Source organism: Amblyraja radiata, chromosome 4 (genome assembly GCF_010909765.2).
Source record: "Amblyraja radiata isolate CabotCenter1 chromosome 4, sAmbRad1.1.pri, whole genome shotgun sequence".
Lineage (NCBI taxonomy): Eukaryota > Metazoa > Chordata > Chondrichthyes > Rajiformes > Rajidae > Amblyraja > Amblyraja radiata.
The window spans coordinates 95071530-95097020 of NC_045959.1; the positions used below are offsets into that span (position 1 = coordinate 95071530).

The 25491-nt window shown below is 44.7% G+C and overlaps 1 protein-coding gene across 1 annotated transcript in view; it reads right to left on the minus strand.

Annotated features, from left to right (window-relative positions):
• Positions 1–25491, minus strand: part of amph (amphiphysin) — a 233274-nt gene that overhangs the window by 65137 nt on the left and 142646 nt on the right. The window contains exons 13-24 of the mRNA XM_033019968.1: positions 21695–21805; positions 16015–16038; positions 15409–15432; positions 14541–14888; positions 12999–13031; positions 9741–9803; positions 8078–8140; positions 6745–6807; positions 5082–5144; positions 3749–3811; positions 2085–2147; positions 752–814 (exon numbers count right to left, since the gene is read on the minus strand). Coding sequence (XP_032875859.1) covers positions 752–814; positions 2085–2147; positions 3749–3811; positions 5082–5144; positions 6745–6807; positions 8078–8140; positions 9741–9803; positions 12999–13031; positions 14541–14888; positions 15409–15432; positions 16015–16038; positions 21695–21805 — 981 coding nt within the window. The remainder of the gene's footprint in view (positions 1–751; positions 815–2084; positions 2148–3748; positions 3812–5081; positions 5145–6744; positions 6808–8077; positions 8141–9740; positions 9804–12998; positions 13032–14540; positions 14889–15408; positions 15433–16014; positions 16039–21694; positions 21806–25491) is intronic.

The window sequence follows — 25491 nt, forward strand, 5'->3', positions numbered from 1 at the left end:
ACACAACATCATACAATATACAGTACATGCATGGGGAGGATATGTGCTGTTATCATAGTGTGTTCAGAATTCGGATTGCGTGTGGGTAAAAACTGTTTTTAAATCGAGATGTCTTGGTGGGCAGTGAGCTGTAGCGCTTACGTGATGGCAGCAGGTGGAAGATGTGGTGAGCTGGGTGGGAGGGATCAGAGATGATTTTCTTCACCCTTGACACAGACCGTTTGTGATGGAGTGATTCTATTGATGGAAGGGGAGTGCTGATGATTTTGGATGCTTTGTTAACTATGCGTTGTAATTTATTACGGGAGTGAGTGTCTAAACTGCTGAACCAGACTGTAATTGATGAAGTGAGCATGCTTTGGATGATGGCTGTGTAGAATTTGATTAGGAGGTGTTTCCTTACTCTAAACTTCTTGAGCTGGCGGAGGAAGAAGAGTCTTTGGATGGCTTTTTTGTAGATGTGATTTGAATTGATTTTCCATTTGAGGTTATTGCTTATGTGAGTGCCAAGAAATTTGAATGAGTCAGTGGTGGATATGGGTTCACCTGAGATGAGTAGGCGGGTCTTGGGTTGCGCCTTACGTCTGAGATCAATGATGAGTTTGTGTGTTTTTGATGTGTTGAGTAAGAGGTTATTATCTGTGCACCAAGTGACTGCTTTGTGTGTTTGAGTGCGGTATTCTGTTTCTTTCCTCATCAAAACTGATTTAAAAAAAGACAAATTTATAAACATTATTGCAATATAACTTACCATTGTATCGAACACACTTTGGTTGGGCAACTCTGTGTTTCCCCCTGTGGTTCCAGCATCCAGCTTTATAATGTGAAGACATCAAAGGGAAACATATTAGTCAGTAAATGTTACTGGAGAGGAAGAATTTCTCACCAGGCCTGAGATACGACAGGTGTGATCCTACTACACTGATCTATGCAGTGGCTTTTCAGGATGAATCAGATTGTGTAATGCAGGGTAAGGGGCGCAGCTGGAAGACACTTTCATCTGTCAAAGGCATCATTAATACTCAACTGCACCAGACCACACCTGGGGTATTGTGCGCAGTTTCGTTCTCCAAATTTGAGGAGGGACATTCTTACTATTGAGGGAGTGCAGCCTAGATTCACGAGGTTAATTCCCGGGATGGCGGGACTGTCATATGTTGATAGAATGGATCTCCGGGCTTGTATACTCTGGAATTTAGAAGGATGAGAGGGTATCTTATTGAAACATATAAGATTATTAAGGGTTTGGACACGCTAGAAGCAGGAAACATGTTCCCGATGTTGGGGGAGTCCAGAACCTGGGGCCATAGTTTAAGAATAAGTGGTAAGCCATTAAGAACGAAGATGAGGAAAAACGTTTTCACCCAGTGAGTTGTGCATCTGTGGAATTCTCTGCCTCAGAGGGCGGTGGTGGCTGGTTCTCTGGATACTTTCAAGAGAGAGTTAGATAGAGCTCTTAAAAATAGTGAGGTCAGGGGATATGGGGAGAAGGCAGGAATGGGGTACTGATTGTGGATGATCAGCCATGATCACATTGAATGGGAGTGCTGTCTCGAGGGGCCGAATGGCCCACTCCTGCACCTATTGTGTATTGTCAGAGACAACAAGGTTCCAAAAAGATTAAACGTTTTTAACTTTCAAACCAATCACATGATTATCCCTTGGCCGCAAGTCTATGGATTCAAAGCAACCCCCCAGATTGAAATATATTATTCAAGTAGATATTTCAGCACAGTAGTGCAGTGGTACTTCATGGTTGCAAGAGTTATTGATCGAATGAGCTTGTGTAGGAAGGAACTGCAGATGCTGGTTTACACCGAAGATAGATACAAAATGCTGGAGTAGCACAGCGGGCTTGTTGATCCAATGATCATGCTTCAGCCTAGAGTATTAAACAGGTTTACTGGTTGTCTATGTCATCGCTCTTTGGCAGATACCTTACTGCGTGGAATTGGCTACGGTGTTTGTTTACATTATCATGTCTACATGTCAAAATCAATTCATTGGTTGTGAAGCAGTTCTTTCCTCATCAAAACTGTTAAAAAAAAAGACAAATTTGTAAACATTATTGCAACATGACTTACCATTGTATCGAACACACTTTGGTTGGGCAACTCTGTGTTTCCCCCTGTGGTTCCAGCATCCAGCTTTACAATGTGAAGACATCAAAGGGAAACATATTAGTCAGTAAATGTTCCTGGAGAGGAAGAATTTCTCAGCAGGCCTGAGATACGATAGATATGACCCTACTACACTGATCTATGCAGTGGCTTTTCAGGATGAATCAGATTGTGTAATGCAGGGTAAGGGGCGCAGCTGGAAGACACTTTCATCTGTCAAAGGCATAATTAATACTCATTTGCACCAGCTCCAACACTGCGCTATTCACAGGGACCCTTAGTCTTGGACAGGCTGGGTGAGTTGGCAGATGCATGGCAGATGCAGTTTAATGTGGATAAAGGTGAGGTTATCCACTTTGGTGGCAAAAAACAGGAATGTAGATTATTATCTAAATGGTGTCAAGTTGGGAAAAGGGGAAGTACAACAGGATCTGGGGGTCCTTGTTCATCAGTCACTGAAAGTAAGCTTGCGGTTACAGCAGGCAGTGAAGAAAGCGAATGGCATGTTAGCCTTCAGAACAAGTGGAGTTGAGTATGGGGGCAAAGAGGTCCTTCTGCAGTTGTACAGGACCCTAGTGAGACCACACCTGGAGTATTGTGCGCAGTTTCGGTCTCCAAATTTGAGAAGGGACATTCTTGCTATTGAGGGAGTGCAGCCTATGTTCACGAGGTTAATTCCCGGGATTGCGGGACTGTCATATGTTGATAGAATGGACCACCGGGCTTGTATACTCTGGAATTTATAGGATGAGAGGATATCTTATTGAAACATATAAGATTATTAAGGGTTTGGACATGCTAGAGGCAGGAAACATGTTCCCGATGTTGGGAGAGTCCAGAACCAGGGTCCATATTTTAAGAATAAGTGGTAAGCCATTTAGAATGGAGATGAGGAAAAACTTTTTCACCTAGAGAGTTGTGAGTCTGTGGAATTCTCTGCCTCAGAGGGCGGTGGAGGCTGGATCTCTGGATATTTTCAAGAGAGAGGTAGATAGAGCTCTTAAAGATAGTGGAGTCAGGGGATATGGGGAGAAGGCAGGAATGGGGTACTGATTGTGGATGATCAGCCATGATCACATTGAATGGGAGTGCTGGCTCGATGGGCTGAATGGCCTACTCCTGCACCTATTGTCTATTGTCAGAGACAACAAGGTTCCAAAAAGATTAAACGTTTTTATCTTTCAAACCAATCACATTATTATTCCTTGGCCACTATACTATGAATTCAAAGCAACCCCTCAGATTGAAATATATTATTCAAGTTGATATTTCAGCACAGTAGTGCAGTGGTACTTCATGGTTGCAAGAGTTATTGATCGAATTAGCTTGTATAGGAAGGAACTGCAGATGCTGGTTTACACCGAAGTTAGACACAAAATGCTGGAGTAGCACAGCGGGCTTGTTGATCCAATGATCATGCTTCAGCCTAGAGTATTAAACAGGTTTACTGGTTGTCTATCTCATCGCTCGTTGGCAGATACCTTACTGCGTGGAATTGGCTACGGTGTTTGTTTACATTATAATGTCTACATGTCAAAATCAATTCATTGGTTGTGAAGCAGTTCTTTCCTCATCAAAACTGATTTTAAAAAAGACAAATTTATAAACATTATTGCAATATGACTTACCATTGTATCGAACACACTTTGGTTGGGCAACTCTGTGTTTCCCCCTGTGGTTCCAGCATCCAGCTTTATAATGTGAAGACATCAAAGGGAAACATATTAGTCAGTAAATGTTACTGGAGAGGAAGAATTTCTCACCAGGCCTGAGATACGACAGGTGTGATCCTACTACACTGATCTATGCAGTGGTTTTTCAGGATGAATCAGATTGTGTAATGCAGGGTAAGGGGCGCAGCTGGAAGACACTTTCATCTGTCAAAGGCATCATTAATACTCAACTGCACCAGACCACACCTGGGGTATTGTGCGCAGTTTCGGTCTCCAAATTTGAGGAGGGACATTCTTACTATTGAGGGAGTGCAGCCTAGGTTCACGAGGTTAATTCCCGGGATGGCGGGACTGTCATATGTTGATAGAATGGACCTCCGGGCTTGTATACTCTGGAATTTAGAAGGATGAGAGGGTATCTTATTGAAACATATAAGATTATTAAGGGTTTGGACACGCCAGAAGCAGGAAACATGTTCCCGATGTTGGGGGAGTCCAGAACCTGGGGCCATAGTTTAAGAATAAGTGGTAAGCCATTAAGAACGAAGATGAGGAAAAACGTTTTCACCCAGTGAGTTGTGCATCTGTGGAATTCTCTGCCTCAGAGGGCGGTGGTGGCTGGTTCTCTGGATACTTTCAAGAGAGAGTTAGATAGAGCTCTTAAAAATAGTGAGGTCAGGGGATATGGGGAGAAGGCAGGAATGGGGTACTGATTGTGGATGATCAGCCATGATCACATTGAATGGGAGTGCTGTCTCGAGGGGCCGAATGGCCCACTCCTGCACCTATTGTGTATTGTCAGAGACAACAAGGTTCCAAAAAGATTAAACGTTTTTAATTTTCAAACCAATCACATGATTATCCCTTGGCCGCAAGTCTATGGATTCAAAGCAACCCCCCAGATTGAAATATATTATTCAAGTAGATATTTCAGCACAGTAGTGCAGTGGTACTTCACGGTTGCAAGAGTTATTGATCGAATGAGCTTGTGTAGGAAGGAACTGCAGATGCTGGTTTACACCGAAGATAGACACAAAATGCTGGAGTAGCACAGCGGGCTTGTTGATCCAATGATCATGCTTCAGCCTAGAGTATTAAACAGGTTTACTGGTTGTCTATCTCATCGCTCTTTGGCAGATACCTTACTGCGTGGAATTGGCTACGGTGTTGTTTTACATTATCATGTCTACATGTCAAAATCAATTCATTGGTTGTGAAGCAGTTCTTTCCTCATCAAAACTGTTAAAAAAAAAGACAAATTTGTAAACATTATTGCAACATGACTTACCATTGTATCGAACACACTTTGGTTGGGCAACTCTGTGTTTCCCCCTGTGGTTCCAGCATCCAGCTTTACAATGTGAAGACATCAAAGGGAAACATATTAGTCAGTAAATGTTCCTGGAGAGGAAGAATTTCTCAGCAGGCCTGAGATACGATAGATGTGACCCTACTACACTGATCTATGCAGTGGCTTTTCAGGATGAATCAGATTGTGTAATGCAGGGTAAGGGGCGCAGCTGGAAGACACTTTCATCTGTCAAAGGCATAATTAATACTCATTTGCACCAGCTCCAACACTGCGCTATTCACAGGGACCCTTAGTCTTGGACAGGCTGGGTGAGTTGGCAGATGCATGGCAGATGCAGTTTAATGTGGATAAATGTGAGGTTATCCACTTTGGTGGCAAAAACAGGAATGTAGATTATTATCTAAATGGTGTCAAGTTGGGAAAAGGGGAAGTACAACAGGATCTGGGGGTCCTTGTTCATCAGTCACTGAAAGTAAGCTTACGGTTACAGCAGGCAGTGAAGAAAGCGAATGGCATGTTAGCCTTCAGAACATGTGGAGTTGAGTATGGGGGCAAAGAGGTCCTTCTGCAGTTGTACGGGACCCTAGTGAGACCACACCTGGAGTATTGTGCGCAGTTTCGGTCTCCAAATTTGAGAAGGGACATTCTTGCTATTGAGGGAGTGCAGCCTATGTTCACGAGGTTAATTCCCGGGATTGCGGGACTGTCATATGTTGATAGAATGGACCACCGGGCTTGTATACTCTGGAATTTAAAGGATGAGAGGATATCTTATTGAAACATATAAGATTATTAAGGGTTTGGACATGCTAGAGGCAGGAAACATGTTCCCGATGTTGGGAGAGTCCAGAACCAGGGTCCATATTTTAAGAATAAGTGGTAAGCCATTTAGAATGGAGATGAGGAAAAACTTTTTCACCTAGAGAGTTGTGAGTCTGTGGAATTCTCTGCCTCAGAGGGCGGTGGAGGCTGGATCTCTGGATACTTTCAAGAGAGAGGTAGATAGAGCTCTTAAAGATAGTGGAGTCAGGGGATATGGGGAGAAGGCAGGAATGGGGTACTGATTGTGGATGATCAGCCTTGATCACATTGAATGGGAGTGCTGGCTCGATGGGCCGAATGGCCTACTCCTGCACCTATTGTCTATTGTCAGAGACAACAAGGTTCCAAAAAGATTAAACGTTTTTATCTTTCAAACCAATCACATTATTATTCCTTGGCCACTATACTATGAATTCAAAGCAACCCCTCAGATTGAAATATATTATTCAAGTTGATATTTCAGCACAGTAGTGCAGTGGTACTTCATGGTTGCAAGAGTTATTGATCGAATTAGCTTGTATAGGAAGGAACTGCAGATGCTGGTTTACACCGAAGTTAGACACAAAATGCTGGAGTAGCACAGCGGGCTTGTTGATCCAATGATCATGCTTCAGCCTAGAGTATTAAACAGGTTTACTGGTTGTCTATCTCATCGCTCGTTGGCAGATACCTTACTGCGTGGAATTGGCTACGGTGTTTGTTTACATTATAATGTCTACATGTCAAAATCAATTCATTGGTTGTGAAGCAGTTCTTTCCTCATCAAAACTGATTTTAAAAAAGACAAATTTATAAACATTATTGCAATATGACTTACCATTGTATCGAACACACTTTGGTTGGGCAACTCTGTGTTTCCCCCTGTGGTTCCAGCATCCAGCTTTATAATGTGAAGACATCAAAGGGAAACATATTAGTCAGTAAATGTTACTGGAGAGGAAGAATTTCTCACCAGGCCTGAGATACGACAGGTGTGATCCTACTACACTGATCTATGCAGTGGTTTTTCAGGATGAATCAGATTGTGTAATGCAGGGTAAGGGGCGCAGCTGGAAGACACTTTCATCTGTCAAAGGCATCATTAATACTCAACTGCACCAGACCACACCTGGGGTATTGTGCGCAGTTTCGGTCTCCAAATTTGAGGAGGGACATTCTTACTATTGAGGGAGTGCAGCCTAGGTTCACGAGGTTAATTCCCGGGATGGCGGGACTGTCATATGTTGATAGAATGGACCTCCGGGCTTGTATACTCTGGAATTTAGAAGGATGAGAGGGTATCTTATTGAAACATATAAGATTATTAAGGGTTTGGACACGCCAGAAGCAGGAAACATGTTCCCGATGTTGGGGGAGTCCAGAACCTGGGGCCATAGTTTAAGAATAAGTGGTAAGCCATTAAGAACGAAGATGAGGAAAAACGTTTTCACCCAGTGAGTTGTGCATCTGTGGAATTCTCTGCCTCAGAGGGCGGTGGTGGCTGGTTCTCTGGATACTTTCAAGAGAGAGTTAGATAGAGCTCTTAAAAATAGTGAGGTCAAGGGATATGGGGAGAAGGCAGGAATGGGGTACTGATTGTGGATGATCAGCCATGATCACATTGAATGGGAGTGCTGTCTCGAGGGGCCGAATGGCCCACTCCTGCACCTATTGTGTATTGTCAGAGACAACAAGGTTCCAAAAAGATTAAACGTTTTTAACTTTCAAACCAATCACATGATTATCCCTTGGCCGCAAGTCTATGGATTCAAAGCAACCCCCCAGATTGAAATATATTATTCAAGTAGATATTTCAGCACAGTAGTGCAGTGGTACTTCATGGTTGCAAGAGTTATTGATCGAATGAGCTTGTGTAGGAAGGAACTGCAGATGCTGGTTTACACCGAAGATAGACACAAAATGCTGGAGTAGCACAGCGGGCTTGTAGATCCAATGATCATGCTTCAGCCTAGAGTATTAAACAGGTTTACTGGTTGTCTATCTCATCGCTCTTTGGCAGATACCTTACTGCGTGGAATTGGCTACGGTGTTTGTTTACATTATCATGTCTACATGTCAAAATCAATTCATTGGTTGTGAAGCAGTTCTTTCCTCATCAAAACTGTTAAAAAAAAAGACAAATTTGTAAACATTATTGCAACATGACTTACCATTGTATCGAACACACTTTGGTTGGGCAACTCTGTGTTTCCCCCTGTGGTTCCAGCATCCAGCTTTACAATGTGAAGACATCAAAGGGAAACATATTAGTCAGTAAATGTTCCTGGAGAGGAAGAATTTCTCAGCAGGCCTGAGATACGATAGATGTGACCCTACTACACTGATCTATGCAGTGGCTTTTCAGGATGAATCAGATTGTGTAATGCAGGGTAAGGGGCGCAGCTGGAAGACACTTTCATCTGTCAAAGGCATAATTAATACTCATTTGCACCAGCTCCAACACTGCGCTATTCACAGGGACCCTTAGTCTTGGACAGGCTGGGTGAGTTGGCAGATGCATGGCAGATGCAGTTTAATGTGGATAAATGTGAGGTTATCCACTTTGGTGGCAAAAACAGGAATGTAGATTATTATCTAAATGGTGTCAAGTTGGGAAAAGGGGAAGTACAACAGGATCTGGGGGTCCTTGTTCATCAGTCACTGAAAGTAAGCTTGCGGTTACAGCAGGCAGTGAAGAAAGCGAATGGCATGTTAGCCTTCAGAACATGTGGAGTTGAGTATGGGGGCAAAGAGGTCCTTCTGCAGTTGTACGGGACCCTAGTGAGACCACACCTGGAGTATTGTGCGCAGTTTCGGTCTCCAAATTTGAGAATGGACATTCTTGCTATTGAGGGAGTGCAGCCTATGTTCACGAGGTTAATTCCCGGGATTGCGGGACTGTCATATGTTGATAGAATGGACCACCGGGCTTGTATACTCTGGAATTTAAAGGATGAGAGGATATCTTATTGAAACATATAAGATTATTAAGGGTTTGGACATGCTAGAGGCAGGAAACATGTTCCCGATGTTGGGAGAGTCCAGAACCAGGGTCCATATTTTAAGAATAAGTGGTAAGCCATTTAGAATGGAGATGAGGAAAAACTTTTTCACCTAGAGAGTTGTGAGTCTGTGGAATTCTCTGCCTCAGAGGGCGGTGGAGGCTGGATCTCTGGATACTTTCAAGAGAGAGGTAGATAGAGCTCTTAAAGATAGTGGAGTCAGGGGATATGGGGAGAAGGCAGGAATGGGGTACTGATTGTGGATGATCAGCCTTGATCACATTGAATGGGAGTGCTGGCTCGATGGGCCGAATGGCCTACTCCTGCACCTATTGTCTATTGTCAGAGACAACAAGGTTCCAAAAAGATTAAACGTTTTTATCTTTCAAACCAATCACATTATTATTCCTTGGCCACTATACTATGGATTCAAAGCAACCCCTCAGATTGAAATATATTATTCAAGTTGATATTTCAGCACAGTAGTGCAGTGGTACTTCATGGTTGCAAGAGTTATTGATCGAATTAGCTTGTATAGGAAGGAACTGCAGATGCTGGTTTACACCGAAGTTAGACACAAAATGCTGGAGTAGCACAGCGGGCTTGTTGATCCAATGATCATGCTTCAGCCTAGAGTATTAAACAGGTTTACTGGTTGTCTATCTCATCGCTCGTTGGCAGATACCTTACTGCGTGGAATTGGCTACGGTGTTTGTTTACATTATAATGTCTACATGTCAAAATCAATTCATTGGTTGTGAAGCAGTTCTTTCCTCATCAAAACTGATTTAAAAAAAGACAAATTTATAAACATTATTGCAATATGACTTACCATTGTATCGAACACACTTTGGTTGGGCAACTCTGTGTTTCCCCCTGTGGTTCCAGCATCCAGCTTTATAATGTGAAGACATCAAAGGGAAACATATTAGTCAGTAAATGTTCCTGGAGAGGAAGAATTTCTCACCAGGCCTTAGGTACGATAGATGTGACCCTACTACACTGATCTATGCAGTGGCTTTTCAGGATGAATCAGATTGTGTAATGCAGGGTAAGGGGCGCAGCTGGAAGACACTTTCATCTGTCAAAGGCATAATTAATACTCATTTGCACCAGCTCCAACACTGCGCTATCCACAGGGACCCTTAGTCTTGGACAGGTTGGGTGAGTGGGCAGATGCATGGTAGATGCAGTTTAATGTGGATAAATGTGAGGTTATCCACTTTGGTGGCAAAAACTGGAGCGCAGATTATTATCTAAATGGTGTCAAGTTGGGCAAAGGGGAAGTACAATGGGATCTGAGGGTCCTTGTTCATCACTCACTGAAAGTAAGCATGCGGTTACAGCAGGCAGTGAAGAAAGCGAATGGCATGTTAGCCTTTAGAACAAGTGGAGTTGAGTATAGGGGCAAAGAGGTCCTTCTGCAGTTGAACAGGACCCTAGTGACCTGGAGTATTGTGTGCAGTTTTGGTTTCCAAATTTGAGAAAGGACATTCTTGCTATTGAGGGAGTGCAGCGTAGATTCACCAGGTTAATCCCGGGATGGCGGGACTGTCATATGTTGATAGAATGGACCGCCGGCTTGTATACTCTGGAATTTAGAAGGATGAGAGGGATTCTTATTGAAACATATAAGATCATTAAGGGTTTGGACGCGCTAGAAGCCAGAAACATGGTCCCGATGTTTGGGGAGTCCAGAACCAGGGGCCACAGTTTAAGAATAAGGGGTAAGCCATTTAGAACGGAGATGAGGAAACCCTTTTTCACACAGAGAGTTGTGAGTCTGTGGAATTCTCTGCCTCAGAATGCGGTGGAAGCCGGTTTTCTGGATGCTTTCAGGAGAGAGTTAGATGGAGCGCTTAAAGTTAGCGGAGTCAAGGGATATGGGGAGAAGGCAGGAACGGGGTGCTGATTGTGGATGATCAGCCATGATCACATTGAATGGCGGTGCTGGCTCGAGGGGTCGAATGGCCTACTCCTGCACCTATTGTCTATTGTCAGAGACAACAAGGTTCCAAAAAGGTTAAACGTTTTTAACTTTCAAACCGATCACATTATTATTCCTTGACCGCAAGGCTATGGATTCAAAGCAACCCCCCAGATCGAAATATATTATTCATGTTGATATTTCAGCACAGTAGTGCAGTGGCACTTCATGGTTGCAAGAGTTATTGATCGAATGAGCTTGTGTAGGAAGGAACTGCAGATGTTGGTTTACACCGAAGATAGACACAAAATGCTGGAGTAGAACAGCGGGCTTGTTGATCCAATGATCATGCTTCAGGCTGGAGTATTAAACAGGTTTACTGGTTGTCTATCTCATCACTCTTTGGCAGATACCTCACTGCGTGGAATTGGCTACGGTGTTTGTTTACATTATAATGTCTACATGTCAAAATCAGGTCATTGTTTGTGAAGCAGTTCTTTCCTCTAACCAATCATCAAAACTGTTTAAAAAAAGACAAATTTAAAAACATTATCGAATGAGTACCCAATTGAAAATAATGGCCTCTAGTTTATTAATTAACCTCCTTGAGTTCAATTATTTTCAGCAAACTCTTGGTGCCTGCCTGTGCAGAGTTTGTACGTTCTCCCTGTGACATGCTTGTGTTTTCTCCACGATCTTCGGTTCCCTCCCAAACTCCAAAGATGTACAGGTTTGTAAGTTATGTGTCGGAAAGAACTGCAGATGCTGGTTTAAATTGAAGGTAGACACAAAATGCTGGAGTAACTCAGCGGGACAGGCAACATCTCTGGAGAGAAGGAATGGGTGACGTTTCGGATCGAGACCCTTCTTCAGACCCCTCTTCAGGTTTGTAGGTTAATTGGCTTGGTATCAATATAAAATTGTCCCTAGTGTGTGTAGGGTAGTGTTAATGTGCGGGGATCGCTGGTCGGCACGGACTCGGTGGGCCAAAGGGCCTGTTTCTGCGCTGTATCTAAACTAAACTAAACTGTGTAAGAATGTTACTCAAGGCGCTGAAGTGAAGTTTGAACACACAACCTTGTGGCTCAGAGGCGCACGTGCTAATGTTAGAGATACACTCATGGAATGCATTGCCCTTCTGTCAAACCCACACCTTTATAATCATTTAATTTCTCCCTTTATTTCTCAATACATACTCAGAGAATTGCATTTTCACTCTAGGTCTGCGGAAATGTTAAAGAATAATAATGAGATATTAGAAGCAGCGTGGAGAGATGGACCATGCGGAGGTGGACCATGTTTGAAACTTCAGGCTGGCTTCCCAGGGAATGTGGCCCTAACTTCCCCTATATCTAATTGCCTGATCTGCCGTCGGGTCAGACAAAACTGCATGTCAGAAGCTCCAATTTATTGAAAGGCTCGAACAGAACCCGGTTGGTCATCATGAAACCATCTCCAAAAAATTTATCCCTTCCCACCCGAACCACCCCCTCTCCGGGTACTTTCCCTTGCATTTGCAAGAAATGCTACACTTGTTACTTTACCTCCCCGCTTGACTCTATTCAAGGACCTAAGCAGTCTTTTCAGGTGCGGCAGAGGTTCACCTGCACCTCCTCCAACCTCATCTTTTGCATCCGCTGCTCTGGATGTCAGCTGCTCCACATCAGTGAGACCAAGTGTAGGCTTGGCGATCGCTTCGCCCAACACCTCCACCCGGTTTGCAATAACCAACCTGATCTCCCGGTGGCTCAGCACTTCAACTCCCCCTCCCATTCCGAATCCGAGCTTTCTGTCCTCAGCCTCCTCCATGGCCAGAGTGAGGACAGTCGTAAATTGGAGGAGCAGCACCTCATATTTCGCTTGGGCAGTTTGCACCCCAGCAGTATGAACATTGACTTCTCTAATTTCAGGTAGTCCCTACTTTCTCCTACCCTTCTCAGCTCTCCCTCAGCCCACTGGCTCCACCTCTTCCTTTCTTCTTCCCGCCCCCCCCCCCCCCCCCCCCCCCCCCCCCCCCCCCCTCACATCACTCTGAAGAAGGGTTTCGGCCCGAAACGTTGCCTATTTCCCTCATTCCATAGATACTGCCTCACCCGCTGAGTTTCTCCAGCATTTTTGTCTACCTCCAAAAAGTGACGATTAACTTCACCATTAATTTCTTACCTGTGTGAATCCATTGAATGCAGCACTGGGCTTCTGGAAAAATGGAAAAGGAAATGAGAAGTCCATCCATGGCTATTCTCTAAATCACTTGGGAAATCACTTTTTTACACAACAGCTATTACATTGGCCATTAATTATGACATGCCCTGTGGAGGAATAACACAACAGCAGGCAGTTGAAGGAAAGACAGAAACAAGGATAATAATGGGGCTATAGCTGGTATTTACAGTCAAATTTAGTCATTCCTAGTATTTTTTCTACGCTAAACACTTGACACGGTACCTCTTCTCTTTCAGCATCTAGCTCCTGGTATAACAGTCCGTATCTCCGGTTTGCACTCTCATCTTCCGACAGATCCGAGATGTTTGTTTCATTATCTTTTGGGCCGGATGAACTCTCGTAGCTAGCGTTGCTTAAAGTCTTGACTGGGTCGGCCAATTGGGGGGTATGTGTATCTTTAGCTTGAACTCCATCACCAGAGCTTTCAGCGTCCCCACACAAGTTCTGTGCTGCCTCACTCTGATCAGAAGCACCCAGCACGCTTCCAGCCCCTGTACCATCAGATGTGTGATGAGCACTCTCAATCTGATCACATTCTTTCCAAAAGTCTGCTTTTCCATCTCCGTTCGGCTCACCAATCTCCCCTTGCTTTTCTTGAGATAGTGGCCAAAAAACAAATCCTTGGGTCTGGTCTTCTGCCAGGCTTGCAAAACCCCACTTGCTGCTGCTAACAGTAGGCTCCCAGTTCTCTGGCCATATCTCCTGCCTTTCCCTCCTCCTGGGCTCTGACCTAGGGCTTTCAGGGGGAATTGTGTTGTCAGTCGTTTGGTGGCATGTGTCTGCTTGATTCACAATTGGGAGTTCAGTATAGACTTCACCTGCTTGATCAGATCCTCTTTCTGTGCTGGTTGCATTATCTGATGCTGTGTCGCTTGTGCTAGTTAGTGCAGGCTGGCTCCCCATATCCTCAGACTCCACTGTGCTGCCTGTTTCCTCAGGGCTCACAACAAAGATGTCACCTTGAAAGGCAAACGTTTGGTCCCCTTCACTCCTGCAATCAATTCTCTCTATTTCCTGGCAACTGGGAGTAGCCTCACCTGCACATGTCAAAGGAATGTCCTGATCCTCTATCATATCTGGACAGTTATCTATTATATGGTTAAGTGGAATGTTAGCTTCTGGACAATGACCAGCTGTCTGGTCATTTTGGTAGCTTTTGGTGCTCTGAAGCCTTTCACTGAATTTCAACTCTTCATCATTTCTCCCAGAGCCTTCACTAGTGTTTGTTTTGGCCTCATGAACCTCACCTGCAACCTCCACTGCCTCATGTCCTTGCTGATCCAGTGAATCACTCTGTTCGGACCTGTATTCATTATCTCTCGGTTCCAACTGGCTCACACTTCCCCCTTGACCCATTTCTATATCTAGGGGTATAATAGGAGACAAGGATGTCTGCTGATTAATGCAGAATTCAGCGGCATGCTCTTGCTCTACACACGGATCTGTCTGCCAAATCCTGCTCTCCGTTACTTTAATGTCTACCTGTTGGTCTAATGGGTTCTCCTGCCAATTCTCTGCAATGACTGAACCCTGCTCCTCTTCCCCAGCCTGATACACAGGGTCCGCAAGGCTCTTATCTGAGTGGTCAGCACAGCTTCCTGCAGTCTCTTGCTCCAGAACACATGGCTGAGCTTCATGATGCCAAGCATCGAGAGTGCCTTCCTCGTTGCTTACAAGCAGGCCAGCCTCCGTTAAGCTGCGCAGTGGCACGCAGTGCTGGCTTGCAGCTACTCCAGTAACGGCTGCGTTAACGTCACTCGGTGCACCAGTATCTGTGCTGTCATCTCCCGCCGGCATATAGTCAGAGAAGAGACTTTTTGACGAGTCGGGCTTTTGACAGAAAATGGGTGAAGACAGATATAAAAGATAGCAAAAGCAGATATGATTTTTTAAAAAGCAAAACAAAAACATGTTTTTCAACCAGAGGAACAAATTAAAATAAATGATATGAAATAAAGCGCAGGATATGGATATCAGAATCATAAACCAACACGTTTACTTGGTAGGGTTCGAGGGTCAGCTGGTGTTATTGGGCATAGAACTGGGCATAGAACCAGCTCTGTGTACATATGGTCCACTCTGGAGCATCAGACCACAAGTTGTCCCCTCTCCCAACAACCCTCACCCCTCCATCCGCATCCATCACTGAGAATAAATTGAGTGGGACATTACACACAGTGCAAACATGTGCAAATTTACATTAAGAAAGACCAAGTAAATCTAGTAAAGACAAAAGCATAGAGTTAACATTGAACGACAAGTGTACTAATGTGCTTCATTTTCTTAGAAATTAAAGTGAGCTTATCTTCAGGCCAAACTACATATTCGGGACATGAGGAAATATACTCACAGGCTGAACCAGTTCTGTGTTGGCCTTGAGAAAAACAAAAAATAGGCATTTACAGAGCAGTATGTCAATTCTACTGTCATTATATAGTATGAAGTTTCACACTTGTTTTAATCTGACATTTGTCATGAGTGCAGAAAGTGCATTCACAAAACCAGCACCCTTTTAAAATAAAATAAAAATTTTGTATCTTAAATTTTTTTTGGTCGAGATATATTTAATATCTCAACCAAAATCGATGAGAATTCTGTCTAAATTGTGGGGTGTTGCTGTGCTATGATGATAATTTAAAAACATTTCACAGTCAATTCTTCCTTTTGAATAATTCACTAGCCTTCCTGCGACTAATTAGACTGTTCTGGTGGATTTTTTTACACAGGATGCATTTTCTAATCATTTTCTAATCTAATCCACCTTTTCTCATCAGTTTGTGCTGTGTTTTCACATGTCGAAATGCAGTCAAATTACGCTGCAGGCTCGTGTGCATTTATTTGAAATGCTGATAACATCTGAGAAATTACTCTGACAAGAATGCTCCAGATGAAGATCTTCTTAACAGTTAATAAATCTACAGAGTTTGTTGTCAGATGGAAAATATATGGCTCCTACCTCCCACAGATCCCAAGGAAGAGTCTGAAAGTGGATTAAAAGAAAAACACATCCTTGTTAAAACAGTGTGCAGGGTGTGCAGAAATCATACATATAACTTTTACCCACTTCTAGCATGACATCAGGACGAAGCAAAAATGCAATCTTCATTTATTTAGCACTTTAATGCAGAATAATGTCATAAGATCTTTCCAACTAACATAATTAAACAACAAATGATGAGGCATAGTGTGTGCACCCTCTCTGGAGCAGTGTCTAATAACTTGGCCTGACTGCGGCTCTAGGGAGGATCTTAAAATTGGAGAGCGGGAATAGGGTCTCAGGGAGGACAGTACAAGGCATAAGTTACAGATAATGAAAGCTACGCATTTACCTAGAAATTCACCTATTCACCTTGGGTGGCATGGTGGTGCAGCGGTAGAGTTGCTGCCTTACAACGCCAGGGACCCGGGTTCAATCCTGACCACGGGTGCTGTCTGTACGGAGTTTGTACGTTCTCCCCGTGACCTGCGTGGGTTTTCTCTGAGATCTTTGGTTTCCTCCCACACTCCAAAGACGCACAGGTTTGTAGGCTAATTGGCTTGGTGCAAATGTAAATTGTCCCTAGTGTGTGGAGGATATCAGGCTGGATCGCTGGCCGGTGCTGACTCGGTGGGCCTTAGGGCCTGTTTCCGTGCTGTATCTCTAAACTAAACTAACTTAGAATTCAGGAATAATATCTATTTTTTGTGCAGTAAAACATCATTGTGTTTAATGCTAGTATAAAATTGGACACTCCTCAAAATAAAAAATAGCAAAACTGACCAAAATGCATAGAGAAGGAATGCTGTCGTGGTTTTACACATTCATCAGTGGCGGAAATCGCTATCAAAACATGGGGGGGACGCGATTTCTTGGTGGCCGTATGTGCACACACACACACATGCTATGCTTCAGCCGTGGGCCATGTGGACAGTAACATTGGGAGCTGACCTGGTTGGTGACCGACTCCGAACTCCAGCAACAGCAGCTTCGTCCGCCCCGAATCGTGGGGCTTGAATCGGCCCGTTCGCGGGGCCTTTCATCGCCCGGCGCGGCTTAAAATCGGCCGCGGGATCTTCCATCGCCCGGCAGGGGCTTCAACATCGGGAGCCTCGATCGCCTCGATGCAGCAATTTGACCGCGGGGCGATGGAAGATCCCGTGGCTGATTTTAAGCCGTGCCGGGTCGGGCGATGAAAGGCCCCGCGAACGGGCTGATCCAAGCTCCGCTCTATGATCTTTGCTCCACCAGGACGTCTCCCTCCTCCAATCACCGCGCTCTATCCTCAGTCCCACCACCCTCCTCCAATCATCGGGCTGAATCATCATGTCCAGTCCCCCGCACTGCCTACTGACCGGCGTCTCTCTCGTCCAATCGGCGCCCTTGACCATCAATTCCACCCCCACTGTCTTGCGGAAAGCGGAGATTTTTAATAGATTTTTTTTCACCGAATTTCAAAACCCGGATTACAAAACATGGGGGGGGGGGGATTGTCCCCCACCTCTCAAAACATGGAGGGGACGTGTCCCCTGTCCCCACCCGGGATTTCCGCCCCGTCAATAAGCACTGGAGTGGGATGTACGCTGTCTGACAGGATCTCATTTGCTTCAACACATCTCCGACACTCTGATGCACAGCAATGAGAGAAAGGGTGACAGCCTTTAAAAACACACCTTCTTGGCCGCCATTTAGCACTAACACACACTTTGCCTGCCATTGGGGTGACATGGAAGAGTTGCACCATTCCTACATTCACTCAGATGGTCATTTAGTTGCTGGTCAGTGGGAAACACACTAGGAGAGACGTCCTGTACACGAGGCAACCTGCTGACCCCCTGCGGCCACACTATTAGAGGAGCTGAGGAGGAGGTGGCTCCTTGAGGAATGACAACCCTCACACAATCAAGCAATGAAGAAAGAAGCGTATAGGAAGGAACTGCAGATGCTGGGTTAAACCAAAGATAGACACAGAAAGCTGGAGTAACTCAGCGGGACAGGCAGCACCTCTGGAGAGAAGGAATGGGTGACGTTTCGGGTCGAGACCCTTCTTCAGACTAGTTCGGGGAAAGGGAAAACGAGAGATATAGACAAATTTTCACCCAACAAACAGTTAACAATGGCCTGTTTCCTTTATCATTGTTATTTTTTTAATCATCATTACTTCTCTTTTTATCTCACAGCGAGTGTTTTTCTGGGGTATCATTAGCTGTAGGTCACCACGATTCAGCCTGAGATTTGGCAACACATTGTCTTATAATTTTTTCACAGTGGAAAGTAATGACTACAGTTGTTAGCTCACTGTTATATGTTCTGGCATTGGCTGTATGTTCAGCAGCTGCCTGTGACAGCAGAGTCCCCCTGGATCAAAATCATAACTCACTGGGGGTGTTTGAAGAACACTTGTGCTGCCCCATGCAAGCCTTTGTTTCTTAAAGAGAAGGTGCGTTATGGCTGCAACAAGTTGTAGAAACCCCCTACAAGTTACATTTGACCTGGGATGAAGAGAACAATGGCCGAATATTGGAGAGAGCAAACACTGGAGCAAACACCATTGCAATGGAGATCGAATGGGGAGAGAACCAGGGGGAAAGGAGGACATTAGCTCTGTAGCAGAGTGGTACAGGAGGCCTTCCAGACACAAGGGGCAGATAGTTTGGTGGCCAGTGTCAGGAGGCCAATGGTTCTGGTGCAATGTTAGAGGTTACTTGATGACTTAATTCAAGTAGTCTAGCTCTGTGAATCATATTAAAATGCAACTTCTCATCACAAACTATTATTCGACACATCCCATCCACCATCAACTATGAGAAACAAGGCTTATATAGAACCATCAATCCACAATGTCTGTGCTGAACATGATGGCAAGACCAATTCTTATCTGCCTCCATATAATCCATATCCTTCCATTCCCTGCATACCCATGTGTATATCTAAAAGCCTTTTAAATGTCACTATTGTATCTACCTCCAGCACCAATTTCGGCAGTTCATTCCAGTTACCCACCTCCTCATGGGCCTGTCCCACTTAGGCGATTTTTTAGGCGACTGCTGGCGACTACAACAATGTAATTCACCGGTCAGCACCGGCGACAACCTATGGCATCCTGGTGACAACTTATGTTAACCTGGCTACATCCTACGATCAGCACCTACGTCAAGCTACGCTCATTGGCGTTAAACCCACGGTTGCCACTGTCGCCGAAAAATGTTCCACATGTTGAAAATCCAGCGGTGACCAGAAAGACGCTTCGACTCTTTGGGCGACTGAGGAGACTACTCACGACCATACAGGCGACACCCCGGCGACCATGTGGCGACTGCCTAGACGCCTGTAGTCCCCTAAAAAATCGCCTAAGTTGGACAGGCCCATCAATGTAAAAACCTTGCCCTGCACATCTCCTTTAAACTTAGACATCTCAACTTAAAGCTATGCCACATAGAATTTGATATTTACATCCTGACTGTCTACCCTATGCTAGGCCTCTCATAATTTTAGATGCTTCTATCAGGTCTCTCCTCAACCTCCAGTGCTCCAATGAAAACAATCCAAGTCTGTCCAATCTCTCCTTGTTGCAGTCCCCTTTATTCCAGGTATCATTCTGCTAAACCTCCACATCTTTCCTGCATTCGAGCGAACAAAACTGCGGGTAATGCTCCAAATGCAACCGAACCAAAGTCCCATTTAGCTGCATCATGACTTTGTGACTCTTATACTCAATGCCTCAACCAATCAACGCAAGCGTACCATGTGCCTTCTTTACCATTCTACCCACATGGTGCCACTTTCAAGGTCCATGAACTTGGACCAAAGGATCCCTCTGAACATCATTGCTGACAAGGGTCATGCCATTTATTGCATATTTCCATCTTAAATGGTTAGATCACAGGAGATCATTAGACAATAGACAATAGGTGCAGGAGTAGACCATTCGGCCCTTCGAGCCAGCACCGGCATTCACTGTGATCATGGCTGATCATCCACAACATTAAGCCAATTCTGTATCCTGGCAGCTAGCTCTCCCTGGATGCCATGCAATTCTTGAAACTTGTTCTATTCCACCATCAGAACTTTAAATCAATTATGAAACATAATCACACTGAATGAGAAAACAAAATCTCTTATCATCTGCAGGTGACCATGGAAATCAATGCTATTTGTACAAGGATGCAGATCTGATCTTGGGGATGAAAGATTTTAAGGCTAATGCTTTTTTACAGCGGACATCCTGCTGGGTCACTGGATGCAATACTGTTCAGGGGCAGAGACCAGTGTCCTGAGCTGAGGGGCAGCAACGTATCTGACCCCAGCATTGCTCCAGGAAGGGCAACATTGGTTGCCAATTCCTAGATGGCCTGAGAGCATAATGGTCAGCTGGGTAGTGTGACCCACCAAAACCATGAGTGAATGACTTGCCTGTAGCAACAACACATCAGCTTTCATGGCCATTGCTCTTTTAAACCTGGATTTTAAGATTGCCATATTTTAAACCTGGTTACCTTTTGAGATCCGAATGCTTAACCATCCCTTTTCCACCATAGATGCTACCTGACCTTCTGATTTCTTCCAGCATTTTGATTCCAGCTCCAGATTCATGCAACTGGCATCTGTTGCGTCATTGCGTTTTCAGGTTAAACCCTGTTTGCCAGAGCTGCCTCAGTTTTCAAACGCCCAGGAATCCCAACAGCATTGGGAAGGTGAGGACAGATTTGGGGAGTTTGGGGTATCGGGCCTTTAAGATGCTACTCATGGCTAAGAGGAACACGAGTGCTTCCCAGAAGATTCTGATCTTCAATATATCTTGCTTTTCCCTGCCATTGGATCTCATCTCCACCTCACATCTACAGATACTTTCCTATCTGAGAATTAGGGTTGCCAACTTTCTCACTCCCAAATAAGGGACAAAAGGTCAAAATACGGGACAAATTCCCGACGGCAATTTGTTGACCGACTCGGCCATGGCTGGGTGAATGATCGGTTGGCCCGGGTGCTGGACTGCGCACAAAGCCCAGCCGGCGGGCCAGCTGAGGTGTTTTCGCCCGCGCGACGTCGTGCGCAAAGTCTGGCACCCCATCCAGCTCATGAACCGATGATTGGCCCTGAGAAGGAGGGGTGGTGATGTTGGTGGTAAGCGAAGGTCCGAAGGTCAGACAGCTGGCCGGGCTACCGACCGACGGGGCCACGGGCGAGGCGCTGCTGCTGCACTCCATGGGCTGCACTACGTTGGGACGGGTGAGATGGGGCCGGACGCAGTGCTCCGACCCGACAGTCCCCTCGACCCGAGTAGTAGCAGTCAAATACGGGACAAGAACGTATGGGACAAACCAATTTAGCCCAATATACAGGATGTCCCAGGCAATACGGGACAATTGGCAACCCTACTGAGAATAGACTCGTTCGTATACATTTCCGACTGAAGCAGATGCAGACTCCTTACCTGATACTGCAACCTCCCTGCTGGAGTATTTATGCAAGCTTGACATTGTGCCCAGACTGTACATCAGCCTGATCCCTACCACCATCGCCCAACCACCCAGGAAGAGAATCAACAGTAACAAAATGCACATTATGAACTGACAATTCACAACCCAGAATTCCGAGTTTCCCGCCACAATTCTGTGCGTATATCTTACAAATAAAAAAGAAATTCCTCAACACAGACCTGAGCATGCGGCGACTGACTTTGAGTTACGGTACTGGTCTGGTCTGGTTTGAAAGGATCAAAGTCCAGGTCAAGCAGCGACTCCCCTGGGTGCGTGGCAGGTTGCTCCGGCTGCAGCAAGAATGAAAGAGAAATTAATAATAATAATAATAATAATAATAATAATAATAATAATAATAATAATAATAATAATAATAATAATAATAATAATAAAAAACTTTATTTCGGACAAGGTCCAGACAAGGGAAAACATTACATAGAAATACATTGCATAAAAAAACATCATAAAATACATATAAAATCTTAGTATATCACTTATAAAAGCATCATAAATTATATATTTAAAAAAAACACAATACATGATTTAAAAACCAGAATAAAAAAGAAAGATCAGTGTCCTACAACGAGACAGCGATACCAGTGTCTTAATGAAACATACTTCAGTTTTGACTCCAAAGGAACATCACAAAACGAAGACTGCTGGTTCTAATGCAGATCAAATGCATTTGCTGACAAGTGGTACTTACTACAATGGCCTCAGCACTGACACATCAATTGTCCCACCATCAGTGGTCCCAGCTTCAAATGTCCCAGCACTGAAGGTCTCAGCTCAAACTGTTACAGTCTGATGGATCCAGCTCCAGCTGTCCCAATATGAAGGACCCAGTTCTGACTGTCCCCTCAGTAGATGTTTCTGTGACAATTGTCGACTCAGCACTGATGCACGCAGTTCCAACCGTCACAGATGGACCTGTTCTAATTATCCCATCACCAGGTGTTTGCATATCAATTGACCCGTCAGTGAGGACCTGGTTCCCCATGTCCCAACACTGAAGGGCCCAGTTTTGACTGTGCAATCACTAGATGTTTCAGTGACAGTTTATCATGGTTTATCAGCCATGCGTTCATCTTCCTGTTCAGATAGTTATAGCTGCTGTTCGTCCAATAATTTCACTCAACAGAACTTTCTGTGAGCTTTTAGCTTCTCGGAGAAAGGAGAATTACACAAGGGATTTTTCTGTACTGTCGGCATAAAACAACCTGCTTCTATATAATATTTTGGGATCAAGTTTAATTATTGTCTGGCATTTTCCTACCATCTAGTAGGAATGAGGCCAGAGGCTATGAATTAAGCCAAGCTGCAGTGGTTCCTACTGAGCTGGGTGGGTTGTCTCAGGCAAAGTCACCATCTTTATTCTAACCACAAACATCCTTTGCCAGCCTTTGGATACGTGCCATTTCCTAGCCGCCGGTTAAACCCTCAGCACCTTGGATTCCAAGTTGCCTCTTTGCTGCGAGCTTCTCGGGGCAGTGGATGGGGCCAGAAGGTGCAAAGAGTTGGGATTTTAATCTAATATGCTTATTATGTTGTGTGCATAAGATTTAGTATGCTATTGTCTAAAGCAGTCTATATAGCCCAATGACTATTGATAAGTGTTTAAGAAGGAACTGCAGATGCTGGAAAATCGAAGGTACACAAAAAAGCTGGAGAAACTCAGCGGGTGCAGCAGCATCTATGGAGCGAAGGAAATAGGCAACCCTTCTACAGACTATTGATAAGTGTTGTATATGAAAACAACATTTTTACTAAGGACATTTGTAGCCTCAAAACTACCCTGGACCGGCAAGCAAAACCATCAACCTGCCATGTCACTGTACACTTAGACTTGAGGGAAGATAGACAAAAAAAGCTGGAGTAACTCGGCGGATCAGGTAGCATCTCTGGAGAAAAGGAATAGGTGACGTTTTGGGTCAAGACCCTTCTTCAGACTGAGAGTCAGGGGCTTGATTAGGCAGGGGTTTCTCAGTGGTGTGACCAATGGTGGGGTTTTCTCTGGCTGCCCCAGTTTTCCTCTCTACCTCAAAAATGTGTGGGCCTCGTGGTTAATTGGCCATAGTGAGTCTACCCTAGTGTGTAGGTAAGTGTTAGAATCTGGGGACATTTAAGAGAATTTGGGGGGGGAAAAAATGGATAAATGCCAGATGAGTGTAAAATGAGCAGATAATTACCATGGTGGACTCGATGGGCCAAACTGTTTTTGTGCAGTTTGACTCTACGACTAATGATTTGGAAGTATAATAGCTAATTGAAGAGTGTCTGGAAAGTTAAATGCCTTCTGCACAAGCAAAAGAGACACCAGTGGGCAGAACTGCTATCAAATGACAGAGAGATTGCACTAATTAATTATACAGAAGTCCATCTCATTGGGTTACACAAGACACCTTCAATTGAATGCAGCAAAAGATTTCTGTTTTATCTCAATTGTACAATTTCTATGTCAAAGCTCTGGCTAATTGTAATAAAAACTGAAATTATTGCTTCTCCAATAAACTTAAAGACTCCAATAAACTTATGCTTGTCTCATTAGTGTACAGGCAGTAGTTGTCGGGTGATTTAATACCTCACCACATTATTCAGTGCAAAGCCTATGTTGTTTTCCTGAAGGCTGCTTTCAAATCTATTTACTCTGACAGGATTAATTGAAGGTTTGTGGCTCGGACAATCCATGCTCGATTGGTTTCAACAGTGCCACACCATTGAGAAACCTGTCAAATCCCAGCTGAATGTGACACAATTAGATGGATCCCTCAGACGTGTCTCCTCTGTGTCCTGTAGCTTTGCTCTTGCTCCACTTCCCCCAAGACGGGACAAAGTTCCCTCTGCTTAGTTTTATAGTTTTAGTTTAGAGATACAGCGCGGAAACAGGCCCTTCGGCCCACCGCGTCCGCACTGACCAGCGATCTCCGCACACTAACACTATCCTACACACACTTGGGACAATTTACAATCTTTACTGAAACCAATTAACCTACAAACCCGCACGTGTTTGGAGTGTGGGAGGAACCCGGAGCACCCGGAGAAATCCCACGCAGGTCACGGGGAGAACGTACAAACTCCGTACAGACAGCACCCGTGAGACAGCAACTCTACCGCTGCACCACCGTTCCTTACTTTTCACCCCACCAGCCTCCGTATCCAACACATTATCCTCCGACCTTTCCGCCACCTTCAACGTGATTCCACCAGCATTCACATCTTCCCATGCCCACCTCTTTGCACTTTCCAAAGAGACCGCTGACTCTGCGACTCCTTGGTTCACTCACCCATTCTCACACAAACTACCATCTCCGCAGGTATTTTCCTCTGCAACCGCAGGAGATGCAACACCTGTCCCTATACCTCCTCCCTCACATCCATTCAGTGACCCCCTGCTTCCAGGTGAGACAGAGTTTCATAGCACCTCCTCCAAACTGATCGATTGCATTTTGGGCACCAGATGTGGCCTCCTATACATCGGCGAGACCAAGCGCAGACAAAGAGACTGTTTCACTGACCACTTGCACTCAGTCCACCAGCTTTGCTGTATCTCCTATTTTCAATGTCTGCTAACCACTTCCAACGCATTTAAACATTGTACCCTTTCCCCTGTATCTGCACACCATCTTGGTATCTGGATGACTTGATTGTAATCATGTATAATCATTTGCTATCTGGCGAGCACACAACAAAAAGCTGTTCACTCTATCTTGGTACATGTGACAATAATTTTAAAAACTAAACTAAACCAAACCTTTATCCCCACCTTTCTTTGTTCCCTCGCTACCCTGTGCCCAACCTAGATGCACAACCATTTCTGCCTTTTGTAGCGGGGACTCGCAGGGGTCCAGCCAAAAACTAGTCGGACACGAGTTGTGTGCACTAGCCCTGTTTAATCTCTCTAATACAGCTCCCTACTCCTCTAAGGTCACGGGCATTGCCCGGCCTTAAATACCAACTTGGGTACCAACTCCGTGAC